Here is a 22,000-nt window from a genome sequence, read left to right as displayed (position 1 = left end):
CGAGGAGGTGAGATAAATTGTTAATTGACGTGCGATTTAAAAAGGATGAGGATAAAAGGACACCCGTAACGTTAAAGGACTCTAACCAACGCTCCGCATCCGAGTATCGATCCTTGTGAATTACTTTCACCGCAATTTTGTCGAGTCGACGATATTTGGAAAAAGGTGATGGAATTATGAGGCGGGAATAATTTGTCGGAAATCGGTAACCACATCAGAGATATAATACAAGGCGTCAGGCAAGGGGCTGCAGGCGGAGCCTCTCTGCATTTGCATTAGCCAAATACCATCGGCATGGCGAGCACCAACAGCTACTTCACATATTATTCAAAAGCTAAGGCTGCCCCCCTCCCCTTCACATTCAAGTACGTGGTAAATTCCAATTACAAGTTGGTTTCCGCCAAGTTTCACTGCAGGTTGAATTCCCCTCGGAGCAAGAAAGCGAGACAAGCCTGCTAACGTCGTGCCGTGAACACACTGCTCAACCGTATAAACCCAACGGACGTTGCGCTTTACGGAAGGCCTCTTCGGAGACAGTTTCCTTTCCATTTTTAATTTTAATCTTCACGAATACACCTCCCATCAGTCTTCTCCTCTCGGTCATAGTATAAAGCCGAAATCCACGTTCACGAACTCAGTTAATCACCGTAATTATGACGCAATGACACGATTACTGGATAGACCAGAGAATTTTGGGACCACCAGAATTTTTCCAAGTCCCAAAACCGCACATTCTATCTGCACACATTTCAAATGTCAAATGAGTTTAAAAAATTTTGTTGGTCTCGAAGCCCTTTGGCCCATCTACTAATCATCACTCATAATGGTCTTCCACGAAATTCCTCTTGAAGGTTGAAACAGAATCACGCGTTACACCACCATATATACCGGAGTATGTGTGCTTCCTTACACCTATAGATCAGAAGGCCTTTCCGGGAGAAACGGAAAGGTACTCGATCATTTGAGTTCGAGGAGCTGGCGAACGATTTGTACAACCCAAGGCAAACCAGTTCGAGCGAACACCATTCCTCCCCATATCTTGAGAGTGCCAGCCGCAAAACGCGGCGCTCGGGGATTCCAAGAAATGAAGACATTAACCCTCGCCGTTTCCCTCGCCTTTTATTTTCATTTTTTATTGAAGAAAGAGCCACGTTTCCGGCGGTTCTACGACATATATCCCTCGTAATAACAACAAAAGTCTCGTTAACGTTTCGGTTTTTTCAGGTGAGCCATTTTCCAAAATTACAAATCGCTGCTGCTTGCCTGGATCTTTAGGTACCATGACTGGGTACTAATTATTTCATTTCAAGTGTTTCGATCAACACTCGAGCAGAATCAAGCCATGCACAACACTTCAATTTCAATACATAGGTTCTTAACAAACAAGGATAGGGTGGAGATAAAAAAAAATTCTCGTTCTTCAGATACACGAAACAAACCGTTATTCACTCATCGTGTAATCCATGAAATTAACTGATCTGATTCAACGAAAGTGTGACATTACAGACCACGTTGAAGTTGGTAACGTTATTGTAACGATTCATGCTAAGGAATAACCATTAATTCCCAATCTTGGAACAATTTAAAATTCAGTAAACCGTAATGAAACGAAATATGCTCAAATCTTGCAATCCTAATTCCTTCAAAATCGTTGTAAAAATAAGAAAATAGAGATTTTTTTCTCAATGTTACACCTTTTCTCAACCTTGTCATTATACGCGTTTACACTTAGGATCGTTGGCATACCCTTTGGACATACCTACGCTCCTTAAACACACACGCGTATATGTATACCTGTACCTATTCAATCGAAATGATTGAAACGCACTGAATATTCCTACCCCTGGCCGACTCGCAGATATATATATAATAATATATATATATAATACGCAACCGTCACACTTGAGCGAACATTAAATATTCCATGTCTGCAATATCCTTCGACGGTATGACAGGTTCTGCCGCCCGAGTGACTGACTGGTAATATTAGAGAACATCGATCTCTGGACTCGACTGCTTGCAGAGATATGTACATATATTCCATACGCATATATGCCTGTGCAAGATAGCTTTCCGCCACGTTTATGCGACGTATATTTCCCGGGTTGCCGAATTCCTCGCAATTTTTTTTTTTTTTTTTCTCTTTTTCCGAAATCCCCGACCCCCGCTTTTACCCCGTTTCTAATAGTCGATGATAAATTACGGTCACTGTGAACGACGCAACGTGATACCAAACGGAGAAATTAATCGAAGCTGAAAGATTCTCTGGACCGGAAGGACTACGTTTCTCTTATTCCAAAAAGCGCGCAGAGTTTACCAACCAGGCGATAAATCATATCTCTCGATTTTCCGTCTAAGATTTGGAACGTTCGGTAAGACTTTCCGTAAAACGTTCGAGCTGTTTTTCCATCAATTCGCATCGACGTCGAAGATATATATTCGCGGTGAACGATTCAATCACCGATTTTCCTCCACCGTGTACGAGTTATTCTCCCACGATCATCCGATCGAATGATCCCGACGGTATTTCAGCTCCTGAATCGCTTTTCTCTCGCGGCACAGCTGGCGGATAAAAGAAGAACTTGAAATCGAGCAAAACAAGTATAATTTGGTCTCTAAAGAGCTGCCAAACGGCGGGCGATCCTCGAACGAGATACGACGAGTGGCCGTTAGAAAGGAATAAAAGAAACGGTTTATCCGAGGAAAAGAAATTTGCCTTGGGTGGAGGAGGAAGGATGTAGTGCCGGGCGATAATCTCTCGTCATCAGTGAGTCTTGTAGTACGCGAGGCAATTCGGTAGCTAGGCGGAAGTTTTGTAGCTCCGAGATATGGATCCTCCAAATGTGAGTTTAATGATTGCTACCGTACCTCTTAGATTTCCATTTGCGTATCTCGCTCGCTTTCCCCGATTTCTCGGTGTCGAGTTTAGACGAGAGCCAAGTAGCGTAGGATAACCGACATACCAGCCGCTACTGTCTTTCCCACGTTTTGTATCTTGCTCGTAAATCTAGCGCGATATCCAACCGAGCTTACGGCACCAAAATCCATTCATGATCGCGCACGCGAGTCTCGAGCATCCTGCACAATGAACCATTGGAGCTTGATCGTGAGAAGCGTTGATAAATCGGAGGAACTGAGACTTTACGCAGAAAATCAGAGTACCTACCGAAGTGATATTCGGAAGAAAAATTTCAACGTGTTTGTAGTTTCAATCCATCGTGCTTCATTCTGAGTTCTGATAATGATCGACTTTCATTCGTCAGACCGTACTGAAAGAAATTTTTATTTCCGGTTACCGCTCAGTCCTTGACTAGTTTCTATTCTCAGCTGTTGCGAAAATTTGGTGCTTGTGCAATTATAAATTGACGTCAAAGCCTTACTTAACTAAAAAAGTAGAATAAACCGAACGATCTGATTTTGCGTTGCGGTTACCAAAAAAGGATCGACAATATCGCTAAATGGTTAGACGTTCCTCGTTTTTCGTAATTCCAACAATGTTCAAACAGTTTTTTTAACGATAACCTGTTTTACCGAATTTTTCTAGCTACTGTAAAAAATGGAATTTTCCTCAGCGCAATGTTCAACCGCAAGTTGACCATTTCGTACTTTCGGATAGCTTGCCCAGTTTCAATCACTCTTTAAAAATTGTGCAAACGAATCGATTCTGGAATTCGAAGAACGACGTTAGTAAGAACTAAACTTGACATATCTTCGTTTGAATTTCAAGTTTTACATATTTCTTCGCGTTTATAAAATTCAAGAACCTCGACATCGGTTTCCTCTCCTCAACCTCTGGTACATCGTATTTTCGTCGTGGTTATTTCAACAACGGACAAATTGTTGGACTTGCGATTTACACCAGGACGTCTATTCCACAAATTTTTCAAAGACATCGGTGATAATCTGTCGTTCTTAGGACGACGAGAGTCGGATCATCGGTTGCGACGAGTATCTCGGTACCTTGTTTCAAACTTTTAGCCGGCAGTGCGAAAGAGGGTGATGGGGGTGGGTTGGGGGTGGGGGTGTCGCGAGACAAGAGTGGCGGGCAGGTTTGTCGGAAGAGGAGGAGGGCTTCCATAGCCGTCATCCACGCGGAGCTGGGAGCCGGGAAGGTACATTTAATCTTGCATCTCGGCAAGGGATTCTGCTGGGCTTCGTACAAATGAACCCGGCTGTATTACAACTGGGTTGAGGGTCAGGTTGGGCTGGTATATAGTCGGGGGCCGTTCCTGGTCTCAGGCTCTAAGAACCCGGGGGCTGAATTCAAGTCGCTCGAGAGAGTCACGAGGGGGAGAGACGGAGAGTGAGGGCGGTGTTGCGACACGGACGAGTATGTAATCGAGACAAGAGAAGATTACTGCCGTCGGGGTGCAGGGGACAACCCCCGAAGACAACCGAATGTCGTACGTAACTTACGTCTCGCTTCGACTGCTTTGTTTCGGGTCACTTTGAGGGAGGGGGGGTTGAATTACGGAATTTGAAAAGTTTCGAAAGCGCCAAATTTCGAATTTTAGTAAAGAAATCAAACTCCGACGAAGCGTCAAAGTTTCGAATGGTTCGAAAGCTGACAGTCAAGGTTCCGGAAGGGCAAAATGCCAAAAGCTAGGGCATAAATCCGACAAGTCAAAGTTCTCAAAGATCGAAAACGAGAAAATTTTTAAACCTAAAACATCGAAATTCTGAGTGAACGAAGGTTTTCAGTTGCGTTAGTTTTTGGCTTGGTAAGATTTCACCACTTTGATGTTTCTTTGCTCTGGATTTTCGATATTTTTACGTTCGGAATCTTGGTCATTCGGATTTTCGGGTTTTCTGATTTTTCCACCCACTCGTTGAGTAAACTACGCTCTGTGCGTATATCTCAGTTTCGAAATTCTAATCTATCGAAACTTTATTTTTCGGAATTTTGCGCTATCGGAATTTGAATTTTTGGAATCTTGCGTTGCGGAACTTTGAGAGGTCGCGTTTCCGACCATTCGAAACTTTGCTGTTTGGCAAGAGTTCGATTTTTTTACTTCAAATTTCACTTCCGGAGCTTTTCAAATTCGGGATTTCAAACCCGCCCCCAATTCAACAAGGCTCGTAATACGTTCTGTAGTCAAGCGAACTGATTTTTCAGGCAAATTATCCCGAAAACTGTCGAAACGCTCTCAAAATTGAACGTGAATGGATTGCAATGGTCAAACCGTCTGACCCGATCAGAATTTTGACTTCCCGGTTTGAATTTTGTTTCTTGATGAAACATATCTGATCAGTTTCAAGTTCTTCAGTTGATCAACACTTCGAAACAATGCAGGATTGATAGATAATTTCTTCCGTCGTACCACTTACGGTGTAATCTTATATTTCTTATTTAAAAAAAAAAAAAGAAAAAAAAAAAAACTGGATCAATAGCGAACCGTTTTCGTTTCTCTTAAGGATTGAAAATTTTTAACAAATTGAAAAGGATGGTATTCGAACATAACATTGAGACAAGTTAGGCTTCGAAGTCTTTGTAAGGCTATCTTCGTAAAAGTTCCTGATTTTCTCCATCGAGCGATATAAAAGTTGGTAATTTATCTGAAAGGAAACTATATACGATTGGAATCGGGGATGAAAAAAGAATTCCGTAGCGGGAGGATGAGGTATGACTGAAAAAACGAGGGAAAAAAGGACGAGGAAGGAAAATATCTCGGTGGATGCTATATATATCAACCAACCCTCGATCCTCGAATATAATGAACGTTAAAAAGTTGAGGAAACGGTTTTTCTTCTTTCTACTTCTTCTTCTTCTTCTTCTTCTTAACTCCTCATATTTTTCCCTCTTTTTTTCTTTATCCTCACTCAGAAGTCATATCGGTTTTATAACCATCTGGATTCTAAAACTCATTACTCGGAGAAAAGTGATTACTCTAGTTCCCCCCGGCCCGTACTCGGTCCATCTCCCTAATTGCCGTTAATTTTACAACCTTAAAAGTTGAAACTCGTCCCCCTCCTCATTTCCTCCCCTTTATACCCACGTATACATCTTACAGACGTATCGTTTTCCACCCCGGACTTGAATTTCCTCCCTTGTGTATAAAACGTGGAAGGTCGAACACGTAGCGATGGACCTCGTACGTAACTATACGCCGGAGAAAAAAGAAAATTCATTCGAGAAAAATGCTCGATTATATTTCAACGTGACGAGCCTCCGGACGACTTTTCGCCAACTTCGTGCAGCATCCCTGAAAAATATTATGTGAAGCAAGTTTTAGGAAAAAGGGGGCTGGTTACCCACGCGACTGTATCTTTCTGCGGGCAAATCCGCGGACGGTTTGAATCAAGAACGGATTTACCGACGTCTGCAACGTCACACAAATGCGCTCTTCTGGATAGGAGCCAAAAAATCCAGTCCTCCTCATCCCCACAATTCCGCACATGCACACGAAATGTGCATGGTCTCAGAATTCGCGAATTCATTTTGAACCCAACGTAAAGTTTATTCATGTAACGAAGTTACGAGTTGGCATTTTTTTTTTTTTTTTTTTTTTTTTTTTTTTCACGTACAATACATACATACGGTACGCGGATAATTAATGGCCGAGTATGAAATAGCTATTTCTATTCAAATTTGAGCTTCACCAATTGCATGCATAACGTGGCTTCCGCGAATAATAATCGACTAGGCGGAATCGTTTGCACGAAGGATTTTCCACAATCGGAAGGAACGCTGCCTGTTTTCTACATCTCTGCACGTAGATATTTCACGGCGCGTCTCTATTGTTCGCAGAATTGTGACGCTGCTACAGACTCGCTGCGACGGTGTTTCTACATTCAAAATGGCCCGAGGCTTGCGTCACGTGCGACGGCGACTCGAATGCAGCGCCATTCTTCCCCGGTACTTTAAAAAAGAACACCAAAAAGATATCGAAAAAAGTTTTTTTCAAAAAATTGCCAAGTATAACGCGAGTTTCGTCGAGAAACCGCTAAAAGTTCGAAGTAGAAAAATCGCAAATCGTTTAAAATTACATCTTCAAAAATCTTTACGAAAAAAATTAGAAAAAAAAAAAACTTTTTCGTTACACTTTTTTTTTTCTTATCTTATATTTGATACCGTTTCGTCGATTTCAAAGTTGGAAACGACGTGCGGGACGCAGGATAAAAAAAGAAAAAAAAAAGACATCGTCATTGCACCAACTCGAGTTATTACAGTACTCGTTGTTAATCTTTAGATATGCAATGTAAACCCTGTTAAATTTTATGATGTCTGCCGTAGAGCGAAACGGCGACCGAACCATTCTCCGGAATATAACGCGGACAGGAACGTGGCATAAAAGGTGAACTTTTTCGTGCAGTTTCATTCTTTTATTCTCTTTTACTTTTGGTCATTTTAATTTCATGTTTTAATATTCAGCGCTGCACCGAGTCGCGGCGTATCGCAGGATGCAACTGCGTGCATGCTGCAGCGAGGACCGTCACCCGGTATCCAATTTCACGTTTAAAATTGCACGATATACCCGCCATGGAATTTCGTTTTTTCCCATTTTTCGTCCCCAATTTTATTACTCTTATACGCTTCTTTGATAGGTATAACGACATAACGACCAGCCGTGTGCACAAGTCTCGAAAATAAATTGCAGTCTCTCCCCCCTTGACAAAAAAAAAATAAATATATCCCACTTTGAGCTCTTTCAATTTCGACGGTTATTTTATTTCTACGATATTGAATGCAAAAAAAAGAAAAAAAAAAGAAAAACATATACATATACAGATACAGCTGTTACCACGACTCAACATGAAATCATACACCGGAAGTCTGGAACGTTTGCAAAGTTTGCAAAATTTTTTGAGGTACGAAAATTCACGGTGAAAACCTGACCAGACCTCTGCGCTACGATATGTGCATATTAAGAGGCATCAAACCCTCAAAGTTCGACGTTCCAGGGTATTTCATTATCTCAATTATCTTCGGCGTGAACTTCTGACCGGAGAATTTTGTACCACGATTTCAGGGCAGATGCGAGAAACGGTTCAAGAGCTGATTGAACGAATAATTTTTTGATTCATTTAGATTATTCGATTTCGGATAAAGGCCAAAAGTTCAGCAAGTAATAAGAAGGCTCGTTTATTTATTTATTTATTTTTTTTTTTTTTGCCATTCGGAATTTTCGATAACTCTACTGATTTTTTTTTTCTTCTGGGCAAAGTATATTAGCCGGGATTCTATGCATTATTATACATTTAAAATACGGGAAGTTGCGTTCTTCTGTTTTTCAACTTTCGCATTGCCGCATTGTGAAAGAATTAATGCGGGTAACGCTGCGGCCGGGATGGAAATTTTTAAATCAGTCGAAAGCTGATTACCTCCTGAATTTTCCACCACGCAGATGACATTTTCGTCCTGGTATTATATGATTATCCGTAACGGCTCCAGACACGGTTCCGAGCTTTCAGGCTGATTCGACAAAGAGAACTCTTCACTTCGCTTCGCCTCCCCCCTTCGCTCCTCGCATTACGCCTAGGCATCCATACTTGTTCGTTAATCTCCCTCGTCGAAGACAATAAACGCCGTGTTTCCAGAATCTCGAATTAATCTCGAGGGTATTACCTACTACTATGAGAGGAAATCGGTTAATCTCTACGGTTAACAGTCGTAATCCGAGAACAGAAATTATCCGAATACCTCACGGTGGTGTAATTTACTGCGAAATATCGTTGTGCAACTCGCTTAATGTTCGTTCACACCACGGACACGGTATTCTCATGAATATTTTCATCGTCGAGTATCAGAAAAAATTCTCAAACTCGTCACCGAATTTCCAACACTTACGATAAGGATGATGAAGAGAAAAAAAAAAAAAAAATTTGCTGAAGTCAAATTCGACGGCAATACGTATGAAAGATTATTGGAGATGATATTCGCAGAGAAAAAAAAGATATCCGGAAGTAATTGAAAAAAAAACCATAGATCGTTGTTGTTTTTATACGTTTTAAATTTGAAACACTTATCGCTTCTGGTAAATCGGATGAGACGTATTTGACAGTCACGTTTTCGCCTCAAGTTCCACTGTTCGCTAAGTCAGTAGTAGACAAGACAGCGTCAGTGATCCTATGACATGGGGGAAGGTAGATAAAAGGCCAATTTGGTGTAACGAGATCCCCTCAGAATATCAAGTAACGTTCCCGAAAATTCCGAGGTGAATAAGGGGGGGCAGGGTTTGCGTTCGGGCGAAAGATAAGAGAGGCGAAGAACGGAGGTTGAGGTTTTCTTGGGCTTCTTCATCTTCTTCTTCTTCTTCTTCTTCTTCTTCGGGACGCGCCCCTTGGCGACATTTTAACAAAACATTTGAATCCTGCGTTATATTGCCCGGCGGCAATTCTAAACGCGCGGGAAGGGAGAAACGATTCCGTTTTATCGTGACAGCCACCGTCCCCCGTGGCCTCTAAAATATTCAAACGGTTACCCCGCAGCGTTTCTTCCGCGTATGTTTCCGCCGGCTGGTATCATCTTTGAATCGACTCTCAAGTCGTGGTATCAAAGAATCGGAAATTACTTTTTGACGTAGAGACTAATCGCTCTTCAGGAATTAAAATTTCATCGCAACAGCCCCGAAATTAGGCACATCAGATTTTTTCGAAACCATCTTATGAGTATCGGCACAAGTTCCAATATGTAGAGTTTAAATACAGACGTTTTCTCTATTTATAAAGAAGAAAACACTTGAAGATTTTCAGAAAAATCATGACTTTGATCGATCGCTCAAACTAGTCTTGCTGATTGAATAATTTCTGCTATTTCTGAAAGCTTAAATATGTTACCTTATAATATTCACCACGAGATTTGTGGAATCTCTTCAACTCCGGAGTGAAATATCATAAATTCTTGAGAAATATCTTGAAATCAATATTATCAAAATTCCCTGAAGTCTTAGGAAGTTTCTGAAAATTTTAACCAAACATTTTGCAAACCATAGAACCCCACAGAGTATCAAAAAATCCTTTACAATCTCAAAAATTTCTACAATATGAAATCTTAGGAAATTTCACGAATTCTTCAAAGTCCTCATCGTAAGTTCGATGAAATCTTTCAAGTATCTATATTTCGAAAAGACTAACGCCACGATTCCGCGGGGAAACGAGTCCCTCTTACAATTAGGCAGAGATTTCTCTTGCCATTCGCACAGATTCGTTGGCGTAATGAATAACCGATCGAACATCCGCACCCGATGCAGAATTTACAGGCTCGTCACGTAGCTTGACGGTATCGGAATGAGCGACTGGTTCTAGTTCTCTAGTTCTTGAATGGAAATCGAAAGTACCTAAATTACACCCTACCCTTAAATCTTTCAAATGTAATTTCTAAATTATCCCGCGAACTTTCGATGTACAAGATTACCGAGGTTACAATAAATCGTAATTCGGAGTTACGTACAATTTTTCCATGATTTATCGTTCTCGCGTACATCACATAATCGACAAGCGTATTCGTTAGCGGGAACGGCTTTCGAGGTCTCGCCACCTGGCGGAAGATCCGGAACTGCAAAGCGCCAGCTGTAACACTGCCTACAATCATTTCTATGCCGTTGAAAATTATTTCCCTCCCTTTTTTTCCAGCTTCTCGTATCGAAGAAAATTAAATTTATGTAATACCATCAATGACACTACACAGAGCGTGTAGCAGCTTTTGTTAAAATTTCGTAAAAATCGATCGAGCTTTTCTTTTTTTTTCATTCTGTTAGCAAAGCTCTCTCTTTACGATAGTGGTGTAGATTGTTTGCGAGAATAGCGGCGTACCGCCTCCGTTTTCTTGCAGGTACCTAATTTTCAGTAACCTCCGTGTTATCCTCTACAACCTCGGCCAAAGCCGTTATAATTAAAGGTCTACTTAGCTATTAAAATATTCCATTAAAGTGCGAACCACCGCCCAAAGCTCAACGGTACGCGTCTTATTAAGGCAACACGGTGTCACTCATACGATTTCTCATCCGAGGAATATGAGACCTTTGTGAATTATTTCCTATCCTTGAACGTCGGCTCGATATTCTCTTCGAACGACGGATTCTTCGATCTTCAGCTCGCTTTATGCGCAACACGTAATCTCGTACCTATAAAGCTTTTCGAGTTCCGTTTAAACCCCCCCCCCCCCAGGTCCAATCGGAAATTGCGCGAATTTGACATTTTCAAAACCAGCGTTGATAGAGATTCATCGATCATCCTTACGAGGGTATGGACGCATAGTCTGGCCAAAAATAGGTCAAACAAAAGCGTAATGAAACTAAGGAACGAAAAGTCGCGCCGAAGATAATCTACAAGTCACATTAAACTAAAGAAGTTTCTATAACATCGAAAAAAAAAATTTAAATATTGAATTATGATTACAAATATCTTAGGTATAATATTAACGACGCCAGAAGAATTATATTATCCTACCATACTTTCAGCCAAGACAAATCTGTGCTGCTTGTACAATTTTTATTAACAGTATCTCATTTCAATTATTAAACGATCTAATAAATGATCCAAAAATCGTATGATTAATTGTTTGTTAGATTATGGATAAGATTATAAGAATAATGTATCCCTTGTTACCGAGTCTTAAATTTATCACTCACAAGCTCAATAAAAAAATCAGACTCAAACGATTTTTAAAAAATACGCTCGTGAATGGAGCGAACTATTTTTAATCAAAATCGTCTAGACTGTACGGATTTTTCGGCGAAGCAATCGTATAATCATGTAATTTCTTTATAACGAACACATGTATTATATACAATTAAATTAATTCGTTTATAAAGAATTTTCCAAGGTCAAAGGAACTTTTTCAATTAGAATAAACTCGACGAGCTTCAGTTTCACTTTTCGTACCTTTGAACGATCCTATCGCCACGTTTGTGTTTCTGCAAAATTGTTTCACCGCAATACGAAAATTGTTATCCAGTTTTCTCAGCAAGCCTTAAGTGGAAATTTTTTCTATCAGAAGGAAAACTAGCAGGTCGAGAAACCGAAGCCGGCAATAATAGCTCGTGGATTGGCAACTTAATTCGAGAAGTCGACCGCGAAACGTCGAGCAGCTCCGTAATGTATACACCATTCTGACATTTCTAATAGAATGCATGCAGATAGGAAAGCTCGGAAAGTTTATAATTGTGTAATTGAAATTTGGCCGTTTGTGTGAGAGAGTAATGCACCTACACCCACGTCAAGCCTCGGTTCACGGTGCGTTGAAGGTTGTTTACGAGCCCCGCTGTGAAATCAGTGGTCTGTTTCATGCTGTCTGGAACTACTAATTCGGTGTATTACCTCGCGGTATTATTATTACGTTTCCATGAAAACTGTTACCTACCTACTCTAACAATAACTATACTTACTTCCCGGGTGCTCGTTTCAGATATTATAATCCCAAGGTAACGAACGATCAACGAATAGAGTCAAAATTCGTCGAATAGAGTGAAAACGACGCTGAGACGTTTGTTCGACGTAATGAACGTAGCTTTTTCGAAAGAAACGGAAACTCCTGGTCTCAAAATTGATCTCACTCTTAGCGCTCGCAGTCTTCGCAATCATTCAGCAGAAGTCTCATTTTTATAAAAGCATATTATACGTGCATTATATGTATATATATACACCTTGGCAAGTTTCGCCAGAGTTTTCGCGTGACTTATCGCAACATCGTGAGTAAAGTGCGTGGAGGGATGATATTCTTGGGTGGACATTCGAATTATGCATCACGAGGAGAGCCGGGCATCTGCGACGCCTGAATAAATGTAAAAAGTTTGACATTTCCCAGCGACTGAGGCGATTTATATGGGGGGTGTTTGCTTTCTTTTTATTTTACATCTGTTTGTTTGGTTTTCCTCTTTATTTTTTTCTGTCTTCTTCTTCTTCTTTCTTTGCTTCTTTCTTACCTCAGAAATGTTCTCTACCTTTATAAGAATTGCCAAGAAATGGTAACAATGAGTTACAGACGTGTTACGTAACACGAACTTGTGAGTAAATAAAGTGTGGATATATACCTGCCTCCCTCAGGAACGCGAAGAGCTAAAGGAACTTTCTTCGTAACTCTCATCGCAGTTACTCAATTTCGAAGGGACTTTTCTTTTTTTTTTTTTTTTTTTCTTGGTACGGTGAATAATTTGAATACGTGTATTATTGTACAAAGATGTGCAGGATTACAAGAAAATTTGTGTCGGAAGTCTGTAAGAGAGTGAAATGAAAAAAAATCTGAACCAATGCTTGACGGTTGAAAAATAGCCAGCCGATTCAATTTTTATATCGAATCTATCCATCTGTCGATATACTGATTTTATATCAACGGCTTAGAAACTTTAAAAAATCATTCAAGTTTATTTGAAAATTGTTCGAGAGTGTTCTTGAATATTTCCATCATCACGAACAGTGGAATCCGATTTCTCACATCAAAAGATAAAATGACAAAGGTTTCGTACAATCGATCGCGAGTGAGGGTAAAAACTTTTTTTTGCCTGCTCTGAATAATTGCGAGTAAATGTCGGTAAAACGGGGGGTGAGAAAAAAAAAAAAAGAGAGCACAACATAACGTTTGTAAAACAAGTACGTGTAACATTTTCCAGATTTGTTCATTGGATTCTCGGTTGAAACTCCGATAATTCATAATTTCAGTTAGAGAAGCGTCGCCGTAAGTGGGACAAATTTATATTCAAGTTTCTGTTTGCAAAGCAGAATATCAATTGGGGAGGAAAGCGGCAGAGACGAAGGGCGGGGGGGGGGGGGGGGGATGACGGGGTGGTTCGAGCAAAGACCCAAATCGATTTAAGTCTTTATTTCTATTATTGTTTCAAAGTGAGAGTTTCGGCTGATCCCCGGACACCCTGTAATAACGTCCAAGTAATTTTAAAGTATCGTCGAGATCGGCGAGAGGAATAATAAGAGAGTAACCCTGAAATAAAACCGATCCTGGTATCGTTTCATATCTACCGTCTACCGCAAACCCAGACTTTGAAGTATCTTCGCTTTTGTCCTTCGAAATCAGGTAAAAGGTACTAAATTTTCATCAGATATTTATCGTACACAGGATGGTTCGATGTAGATTTTTGTTCTACATTATTAAAACAGCCTTCCAAAAATTGACCAGAAACTATTCGAACTGTTTCAATTTCGTCTGTAACGAAAGATATCGTATGAGAATCTCGCGAATCTACGCAAGCTTTTCGTCTTCGGTCAGATTCGTTTTGCGAACTTTCACTCGGCACCCTGACCCATAACAACTTGGCCCAAGTTGAGCACGTACGAGATGTATTCCAATTTTTCGCGTAAGCTTGATTTTCCAAGCACCGTAAGCGTGTCAATCTAGGATGGAATTGAAAACGAGGAAAAAACAAGTTCCCCGGTAAACGCAAGCACAAAAATGTACAGCGTGGCTTCGCAAGGCACGAACAACCGGAAAAGCTGATCAAATGTTGAATATCGCTCGAAATGCAAAAACCGGAATACACGAAATAATAATAAGGGGTCGGGGTGAAAATATCTAAATGTCAAAAGATCTAAAGACCACAGTACTGAATTTTTAAAGAAGCTGAAACTTGATTTATAGAATTTCAAAATGTTGAAAGTCAAAGTATAGCGCAGTAAAAGAGCAGAAAGATCACAAACACAAAATGTCAAATTCTAGAATCGTCAAAGTATCTCTAGATAATATAGAATCGTATATAGATTCTCGATTTTTCCGTTCTCTGCGTTTAAATCTTCAAATATTTTCAATTTTCTATACTTGAACCTTCCACATTGTCAATTCTCCGTATAAGATTTTCTCGTATACATGAAAATTCGACACATCGATCCTCCTATCAAACGGTAATTCCAATTTTTCACCCCTGCCAAAAATAAGGATGCAATAAGTTACTCACCGGCAATTAATAAGCAGCAGGCGAGCATCCCTCGACCGCGAGTAGGGGTAGGTGGGAGAGCTTTTTTGAATCCAGATTGGGCCCCCGCCTCAGCGAGTGTTTTTAATATTATTGTTATTATTATGCGTGTTCAGCGTCGTTGATGCTGTTTCTCGTTCTTGTTGTTTCTTTTTTTTTTTTGTTTCTTTGTTTATTTGTATTTTTGTTTTTTTGTTTTATTGTCGTCGTTTCGTCGTCTTTCCTCAATACCGCCGTATTATCGGACCGGAAATGTTTTGCGAAACGTGACCGGAACCGGACCTTGTCGCGATCACACGGGGCTCATCGTCACGCGCGCGTCTTCGCCCCCGGCACAACCGACTACAACTGATCGTGCCGTCGGAGCCTCGGGCTAGTCGCGCAAGCGCGCAGCCAAGATACGGACAGGTGCGACAAAGAGGAACAACAGGCGGACTCCATCCTCCCCTGCGGTGTTCCCGGCGCTACCCTCGATCCGTTCTACCCGGCAGAAATTTCATTTCGAATTTTAATTCGTCGAGGGATCGGGCTTTGCTGCCAAATTCGACCAACTCGCTATTTTTATCGGGGCTTTAACCCTTTCGATATCAGCGTTCCGCTTACATCAAAAATCTTCCATGTGTTAGCCTTGTCACAGTTTGTTTACATGATTTTTCTTACTTTGTATAACCCCAAAAACTCCCGGGTAACGAATTTTGGCATGGATCATCGAATTTTGATTATTTTTACGATTTTGCATCCGCCATATTGGGTCCGCCATCTCGGGTTTAGAAATTATTCAATTCTGATTTCAAATTCGTGATCAGCGACCCCAAAAACTCCCTAGTAACGAGTTTTCGCAAGAATCATCGAATTTTGATAGCTTTTGTGATTTTGCATCCGCCATATTGGATCCGCCATCTCGGGCTTAGAAATTATTCAATTCTGATTTCAAATTCGTGATCAGCGACCTCAAAATCTTCTGGGTTATAAAATTCAAGCCAAAATATTGAGTTGAAAATTGTGTGATTGAAAGAGTTAATGTCTAATAATTTTCGTCTTGATACCTCGTATTAAGGACGGATAACACGAGTCACACCATAAAGAAGTATCAGAATTGTCCGATTGTTTTCAGATTTTCGCTATTCCTGCCTGAAAAATTTGTTCGTCCATCTCGAACATTGCAAGATTTTTCGATGAAGATGTTAGAGTGGTATACCTCATATTATATAACTTAAAATCTGGGGGTAGTGAAGCAATTCCAATCATAGATTCAAATACAATTTTTTGCGGGTCTGTATAATCGGTGACGAAACGAAAATTTCAAAGAAATTACTATTTTTGGACAAAGCATATGGCCAATTATCACTAGTTCTTTAAAGAGGGACTCTGGTGAAATATCGTTGATACCGCATTTTTCGTTTTTTAAATCACTCAAAAAGATGTAATTAAAAATTCGTTTCGAATGTCGATGTCAAAAATTACTAAAGCTATTGCACGATTTAAAATAGAAGCCTGTAGAACCCTGTGATAATGAAATGAAAATTTTTGACACTTTTTATGCTGACTTGATCTGTTTCCGAATAATTTCAAGCTTCGATTTTTAGATTAGTTATAATTTCTCGGCTAAAATTATGATCGTCTTCAAAAAGCGTTCGGCTTGGTTCCTGAGAAACGTGACAATTATCGTGGGCAAAAATTTCGAATCGACAAACAAAATCGAAATCTCACCAATAGCCGTCAATTATTTCCTGAAAAATAGCTGAAAGCTCGTTCAATAAACTGAGAAAGACGATTACATCGAAGAGTTTTATTCTTCGTTTGGAACCAGAAATTTTTCCCATTCACTGGAAATTCAAACTCTTTGGTAAATAATTACCGAACGTGACAACGTCTTTGCATTCTCCATTCGCCTGAGATTTTCGTTAGTCGAACGGTGAATGAGGGTCGGACAAGCTCGAACCACGAAATGAGGGTTCTCGCGTTACCGCTTGACGACTTTCTCCTGTAATCAGCAGAAATAAAACGAATCTAAATAAGCCTAGTCATTGGTCCAAAATCAATGAAACCGCATTGATTCATAAAAATTATTTCAAATAAAGTTCTGTTCATCCGATTCACGAGTCTTAAAAAAAAATCAGCATAATTATGCAAGGAACTGAGGTTGAAAAAACTTGTCAAGATTACGTTTCCAACTGTAAAATCCTCAGCAGAATCTCACGACAAAAATCGAAAACAGAGGTGGGGAATAACTTTTTCGGTACGTTTAAAAATCGCAAATTACACGAAAAGCTCGCGCGTTTCGAAGCAGCAGGGATGCTGGAACATCCGAACATTTCATCCCCACCTCTCGCCACGGCTCCACTTTCATCCCCTACCTTACCCTCTCATCTTCCCGTGCCGCGTGTAGCCCTCGAAGTATAACGGCGGGTGGAGAGAAAGCGAGAGAAAGAGAGAGACATGTCTGAATAAATACTTCGGACTTGCGTACGATGTACGGCTCACGTATTACTACGTGTGTACACTCAAAAAAGCTCGAGGGGCTGAAAACGACGATTAAGAATATGCTCGTCAGAAAAAAAGGGATTCAAAAGTTACAATTAAAGTCAAGCCAGTTCGATTTAATAGAAAGAATATCTTCTGTGACAAGTAAAAAAAATTTGATTGATCACACAATTTTCAACTGTAAATAATCTGGCTAGGCATATTATAATTTCACAGCAACGACGTCGTTATGACACCACTTTTTCAGCGGCGGAAAGGAAACTTTTGTTTGTTTTGGATTAAATCAATTTTATACTTAATTGGTTTGTGAATCTAGTCTTTTTTTCCACAACATCTGAGTTAGCGATATGACTGCGGAAAATCATGTCATTACGTTTTAAACTACAGCTGTAGTTGATAAATGTATACTTTATTCAGAGTCGTGTAACGGTTATTGAAGTTTCACACGTCCAACGAATTAATAAGAATTCATCATTATTACAAAGGAAATTATTTGTTTAATCTGTAAAAAATTAACAAACGATACGATCCTGGTATTGAAAAAAACACACACACACCCACAAATAACAATGCGACATTTGTATTAAATTGTGATTTTAAAATTAGATTTTTTCACACTCAAGATAGATTAAACTGAATACATTTAATTGCGATTCATTTTTTAACCCTCTCTTTACACCGCTCCTTTTCACACCAGGTTCGTTATTAATTTCTGCGGTTTTACATCAAAATTTACATAGCTCGTACGAATACATCCCATTTCGAAATCACCCCCTCCCCCCGCCCGACATTTATCCAACAGCCTTTTTTTTTTTTTTGTCACAGGATCATATCACACGTAGCGCAGTTTCGCGGTCGAAAACTGTGGTGAAATCGAGCGTTACGGAATATTCTTTGGAGGTCGGGGCTGTATGCCCAGATCGAAAAACGATTTCATGGCTATACTTTATCGAGCGCGAGAGCTGAGCCATTGTGAGCTGCACGTACTCGCTCTTGTACACGCCCGAGTCTCTCTGCAGCAGCGAGGGGATATCCATATATAAATATATCCGTATACCTACTAACGGGGATGTAACTGGCTGCCGGAGATAAACCAACGGAAAACAAACGGGCGAAAAAAGAATATTTGATACGGAGATGGAGTAAAAACGAGAAAAAACAAAAAAAAACAAAAAATAAATCGAATAAAAAACGAACAGGACGAAAGCGGGGGAAAAAAGAACCGAACAAAGTAATCTTTTCGTACCGGGAGTTTTCCGTGAAACTTACCGCCTGGAACGCCGCTGGATAGGCAACCGAAGCTACATTTTGAATCGTGTTGCCTGTTTGCGGGCGTTGAGTGGTCAGTTTTACAGAAAACTTGACAGTCGGTTACGCACGGCAGCTTTCGGTCTCGAAAATTGAAGACCAAGGCAAAATTCGAAGATTGAGGACAGGTGGATGAAACTTTGTCGATAGCCCGATGGATGTGAAAAACTAAGGCGGCAAGGATGAAGGGTGAAAAAGAAAAAGGAAAAATTTCAACAATTAGTTCCCTGTGCTCCGAACGAGACAATGGGACCGTGTTAAAGGAAGAATCTGGGAAAGGGGGGGGGGGGGGGGGGGGGGAAAGACCGAGCAGCAAACGCTAATCTCCCATTAGCGAAAGAACAAAGTGTTTCGCGGGGTTGTCCCCTGGGGTTTAACGACTCAAAACGGGGGCACGGGACACCCTGCGAAGGACAAAAGGAAATCTCGAACCCGTGTACACGGATTCGACAAGCCTTGATCAGGAGAGGGATGGAAAAAAAGCCTTGCTATTATTTTTTTATTATTTTCTTTCTTTCGTTTTTTTTTTTTTTTTTTTTCTCTTCTTTTCTTTTGCCATTTACTTTTTGACAGAACAGTGGAAAGTACACGGTGTAACTCGCGTACCGCGAGAAGCAACGACGAACGGGATCCAGCCCGCTGCATGTAACTTGTTTCGCGCAAATTACATCAATTTGCGTTAGTCTGAATCGAGGCGGGTTAAGCCGCGCGTGCCTGCCGCCCTTCCATCGCCGTGTAATGTTTACAAATACATATGGGGTAGACTCGTTTCGGCGAGAGGGTTGATGTTTACCTTCCGAGCGTAGGCGTACAAAGCCCACCGTGCAGGTCAGAGCGTTTGAAATTTCATCTATAAAGTTCATCGGTATGATACATAACGCCGTTTTACACGGATCAGATTTTAACAAGATCCCACCACCACGCGATGGGGAAATAATCCAGATCAAGTTCAGACTTTTTTGATTTTCGTTAGCTCGACTTCGTAGCTTGCGACTAACTTTCACGGATCACAGCTGTGGTGAAGATTGAAAATTGCGTGACGTGCTGAAAGGAAAGTGATTTTAAGGAATTTTCTCGGAAGAAACTGTACAATTGATTCTTGAATAATATTTATCTAATTTATTGTAAGTTTGAGCATACGAATTACAAATTTTTTTCACCATCAAAAATACGTTATCACGGTAGTTAGAAATTAATTTGAAATTGAATATGATTTGACAACTTAAAAATTACTAATCTGATTGACTCTGATTCGGCATGCGTCTTCGTTAATACTTTCCTCGTGATTTGAACCAATATTTGTAATGCTATTATCCGGTTATATTACTGTAATGGAATAATTAACGTGGGAATTTTTCGTTCGGAAACATAACATCTTACCAAAAACCATAATATTTTTTATCCATTCCAACTAGAAAATAATTCCCATAACGAAACGAGAAAGATGTAATTTTCTCAATTGAGAAAAATTAAAAAACAATAAAATTGTCAAAAGGTCTTTTGACATGCCTTGCTTTTGAGGGTGGGTTCAAACCCTAAAAACGTTCAACGGCGGATAAAAAAAAAAATAAATAAAATACGTGTCGCTTACTTTTCAGTCTACTACCAACATGTTACAAATGAAATCAAATATCGGAAAGATCGAGCTCGGATACCTTCCTTGTTAGAGGTGCTGTTTGAGTGTCTCTATAATATCGCGAGCAAGTCACACGCGTGTCTATTCCCGTTTCTGGTGATAAAATCCCGCAGCGAGGATGTACATTGTACAGCTATACCTAATGGAATACGACCGTGTCCTGAGCACGTCGTTAAAACCGAACCCGAGGCTGTACGAATACACCTAGAAACGTTTGCCTCCCTAACGGATGTATTCCGCGCAGTCGTCACGTAACGAAATCCCTTTCTCCCCTATGGCCAATCGTTGAGCAGCTCGTATTTGTTCATTGTTTTATTCAAGTACGTCAAGAAAAAACCGTCCATTTGCTCCTCCCAGTGCCGCGACCGTTCGAACGGATGTAGTTACACGTACACCGTACAGTTATCGCGAGGGTGCGGGAAATGAACATCTCTGACAAGAAGGAACTGCGACAATTCCCCCCACCCCCTTTTATCACCATTTCTAGGGCGTATTTTTTAAGGAAAAAAACTCGTTTCGAACCGCTGACTGTCTGAAAATTAGCTATTTTCACGAGGGTGACGAAAGATCAATTTTTTGGATTTTCAAAGCTTTCATTTAACGGTTAGTTCAAATAAAATATGGAATTCTATTTGAATTTAGTAGTAATAAATCGGCCAGAATTGACAAACGGTTTTGGACGACTTTCACATCACGATCAGTCATAATTATAAGGGGTGAAAAAATTAAAGAATCGAACTTTTTCACGCGTAGTATATACTAAAAACAAACCTTGCAACTGATTTCGATACTTGGGACAATTAATAATCGAAGTAGAAAAGTTTGATGAGTTGAGGTTTGAAGATGAAAATTTGAGTGATGTAAAGATAATCATACGTTTGCAAAGAAACCGATTTTTTTTCCTCTGGTGAAGCGAGAAGCTCTTGGTTTTTGGTAAAACCCCTGATGATTTTTCTTCACAGGTACAAATAAGAAGGGAAAAGATATTCCAAGTGTCATCTTTGACGGATTTCCTCGTCGGCGATAACGCCGTGAGTGAAATCCGCTCTCGACGTGTATAATCAAATGATCCCCCATGGGAGTTGGGGAGACATCCGTTCGAATCGTGCGGGAAGGATTACCAAGGGTATACACCGTAGTAATATCCCTTCGAAGATATCGACCATAAACTCGCATTCCTCCCTTCGACGCTTGTACGTGAACCTGAACTTTCAAGGCGGACGCGAATTCGTCGAAGAATCGATTCGTCGCTACTGTCATGGCTGGAATCCCAATCCCCTTAAATAGCTATTGATTGTTTAATCGGATCCTAACTGACTGCGCGAAGATTGAAGATGAATTGACGGATATATTTACCTGTACACACTAAACAGACCCATGTCGGAAAATATATGAAAGATGTGGAGTTTGATTACCTAGCCTTACATTATTGTACGAAGCAGTGTTACGAAAATTGTTGATAAAAAAATTTACATGCTGTAAGAAAAAAATAAAATAAAATTTATAATGCAAAGCCGATTGAATCGATTTTCAATTTCTTTACTTTCTCCGGATACTCTTGATGTAAGAAGAATTCTCAGAATTCAAACAGGGTTTCAAACTTGTAACGTTTCTATATTCCCTTTTTTTTTATTTTTTTTTTTTTAGATCAAAGAAAGTATTGCCAGTGGTAAACGAATTATATTTGCAGAATTTAAACTCGAAGTTCGAGGGA

General features: G+C 40.2%; 1 protein-coding gene across 11 annotated transcripts in view; it reads right to left on the bottom strand.

Annotated features, from left to right (window-relative positions):
* The window catches only part of Dscam2 (Down syndrome cell adhesion molecule 2), a 118,130-nt gene extending 102,948 nt beyond the window's left edge, over positions 1 to 15,182 (bottom strand). For all 11 annotated transcript variants that reach the window (XR_006881417.2, XR_006881418.2, XR_006881420.2 and 8 more), the window contains exon 1: positions 14,841 to 15,182. Coding sequence is in view for 8 of the 11 variants with exons in the window: in XM_046610018.2 (XP_046465974.1) it covers positions 14,841 to 14,868 (28 nt within the window). In the remaining 3 variants the exon portion in view is untranslated. The remainder of the gene's footprint in view (positions 1 to 14,840) is intronic.
* Between the last annotated feature and the right edge of the window lie 6,818 nt (positions 15,183 to 22,000).

The sequence above is a fragment of the Neodiprion pinetum genome, chromosome 2 (assembly GCF_021155775.2).
Source record: "Neodiprion pinetum isolate iyNeoPine1 chromosome 2, iyNeoPine1.2, whole genome shotgun sequence".
NCBI classification, from domain to species: domain Eukaryota; kingdom Metazoa; phylum Arthropoda; class Insecta; order Hymenoptera; family Diprionidae; genus Neodiprion; species Neodiprion pinetum.
This window is presented reverse-complemented; position numbering and strand designations above follow the sequence as displayed.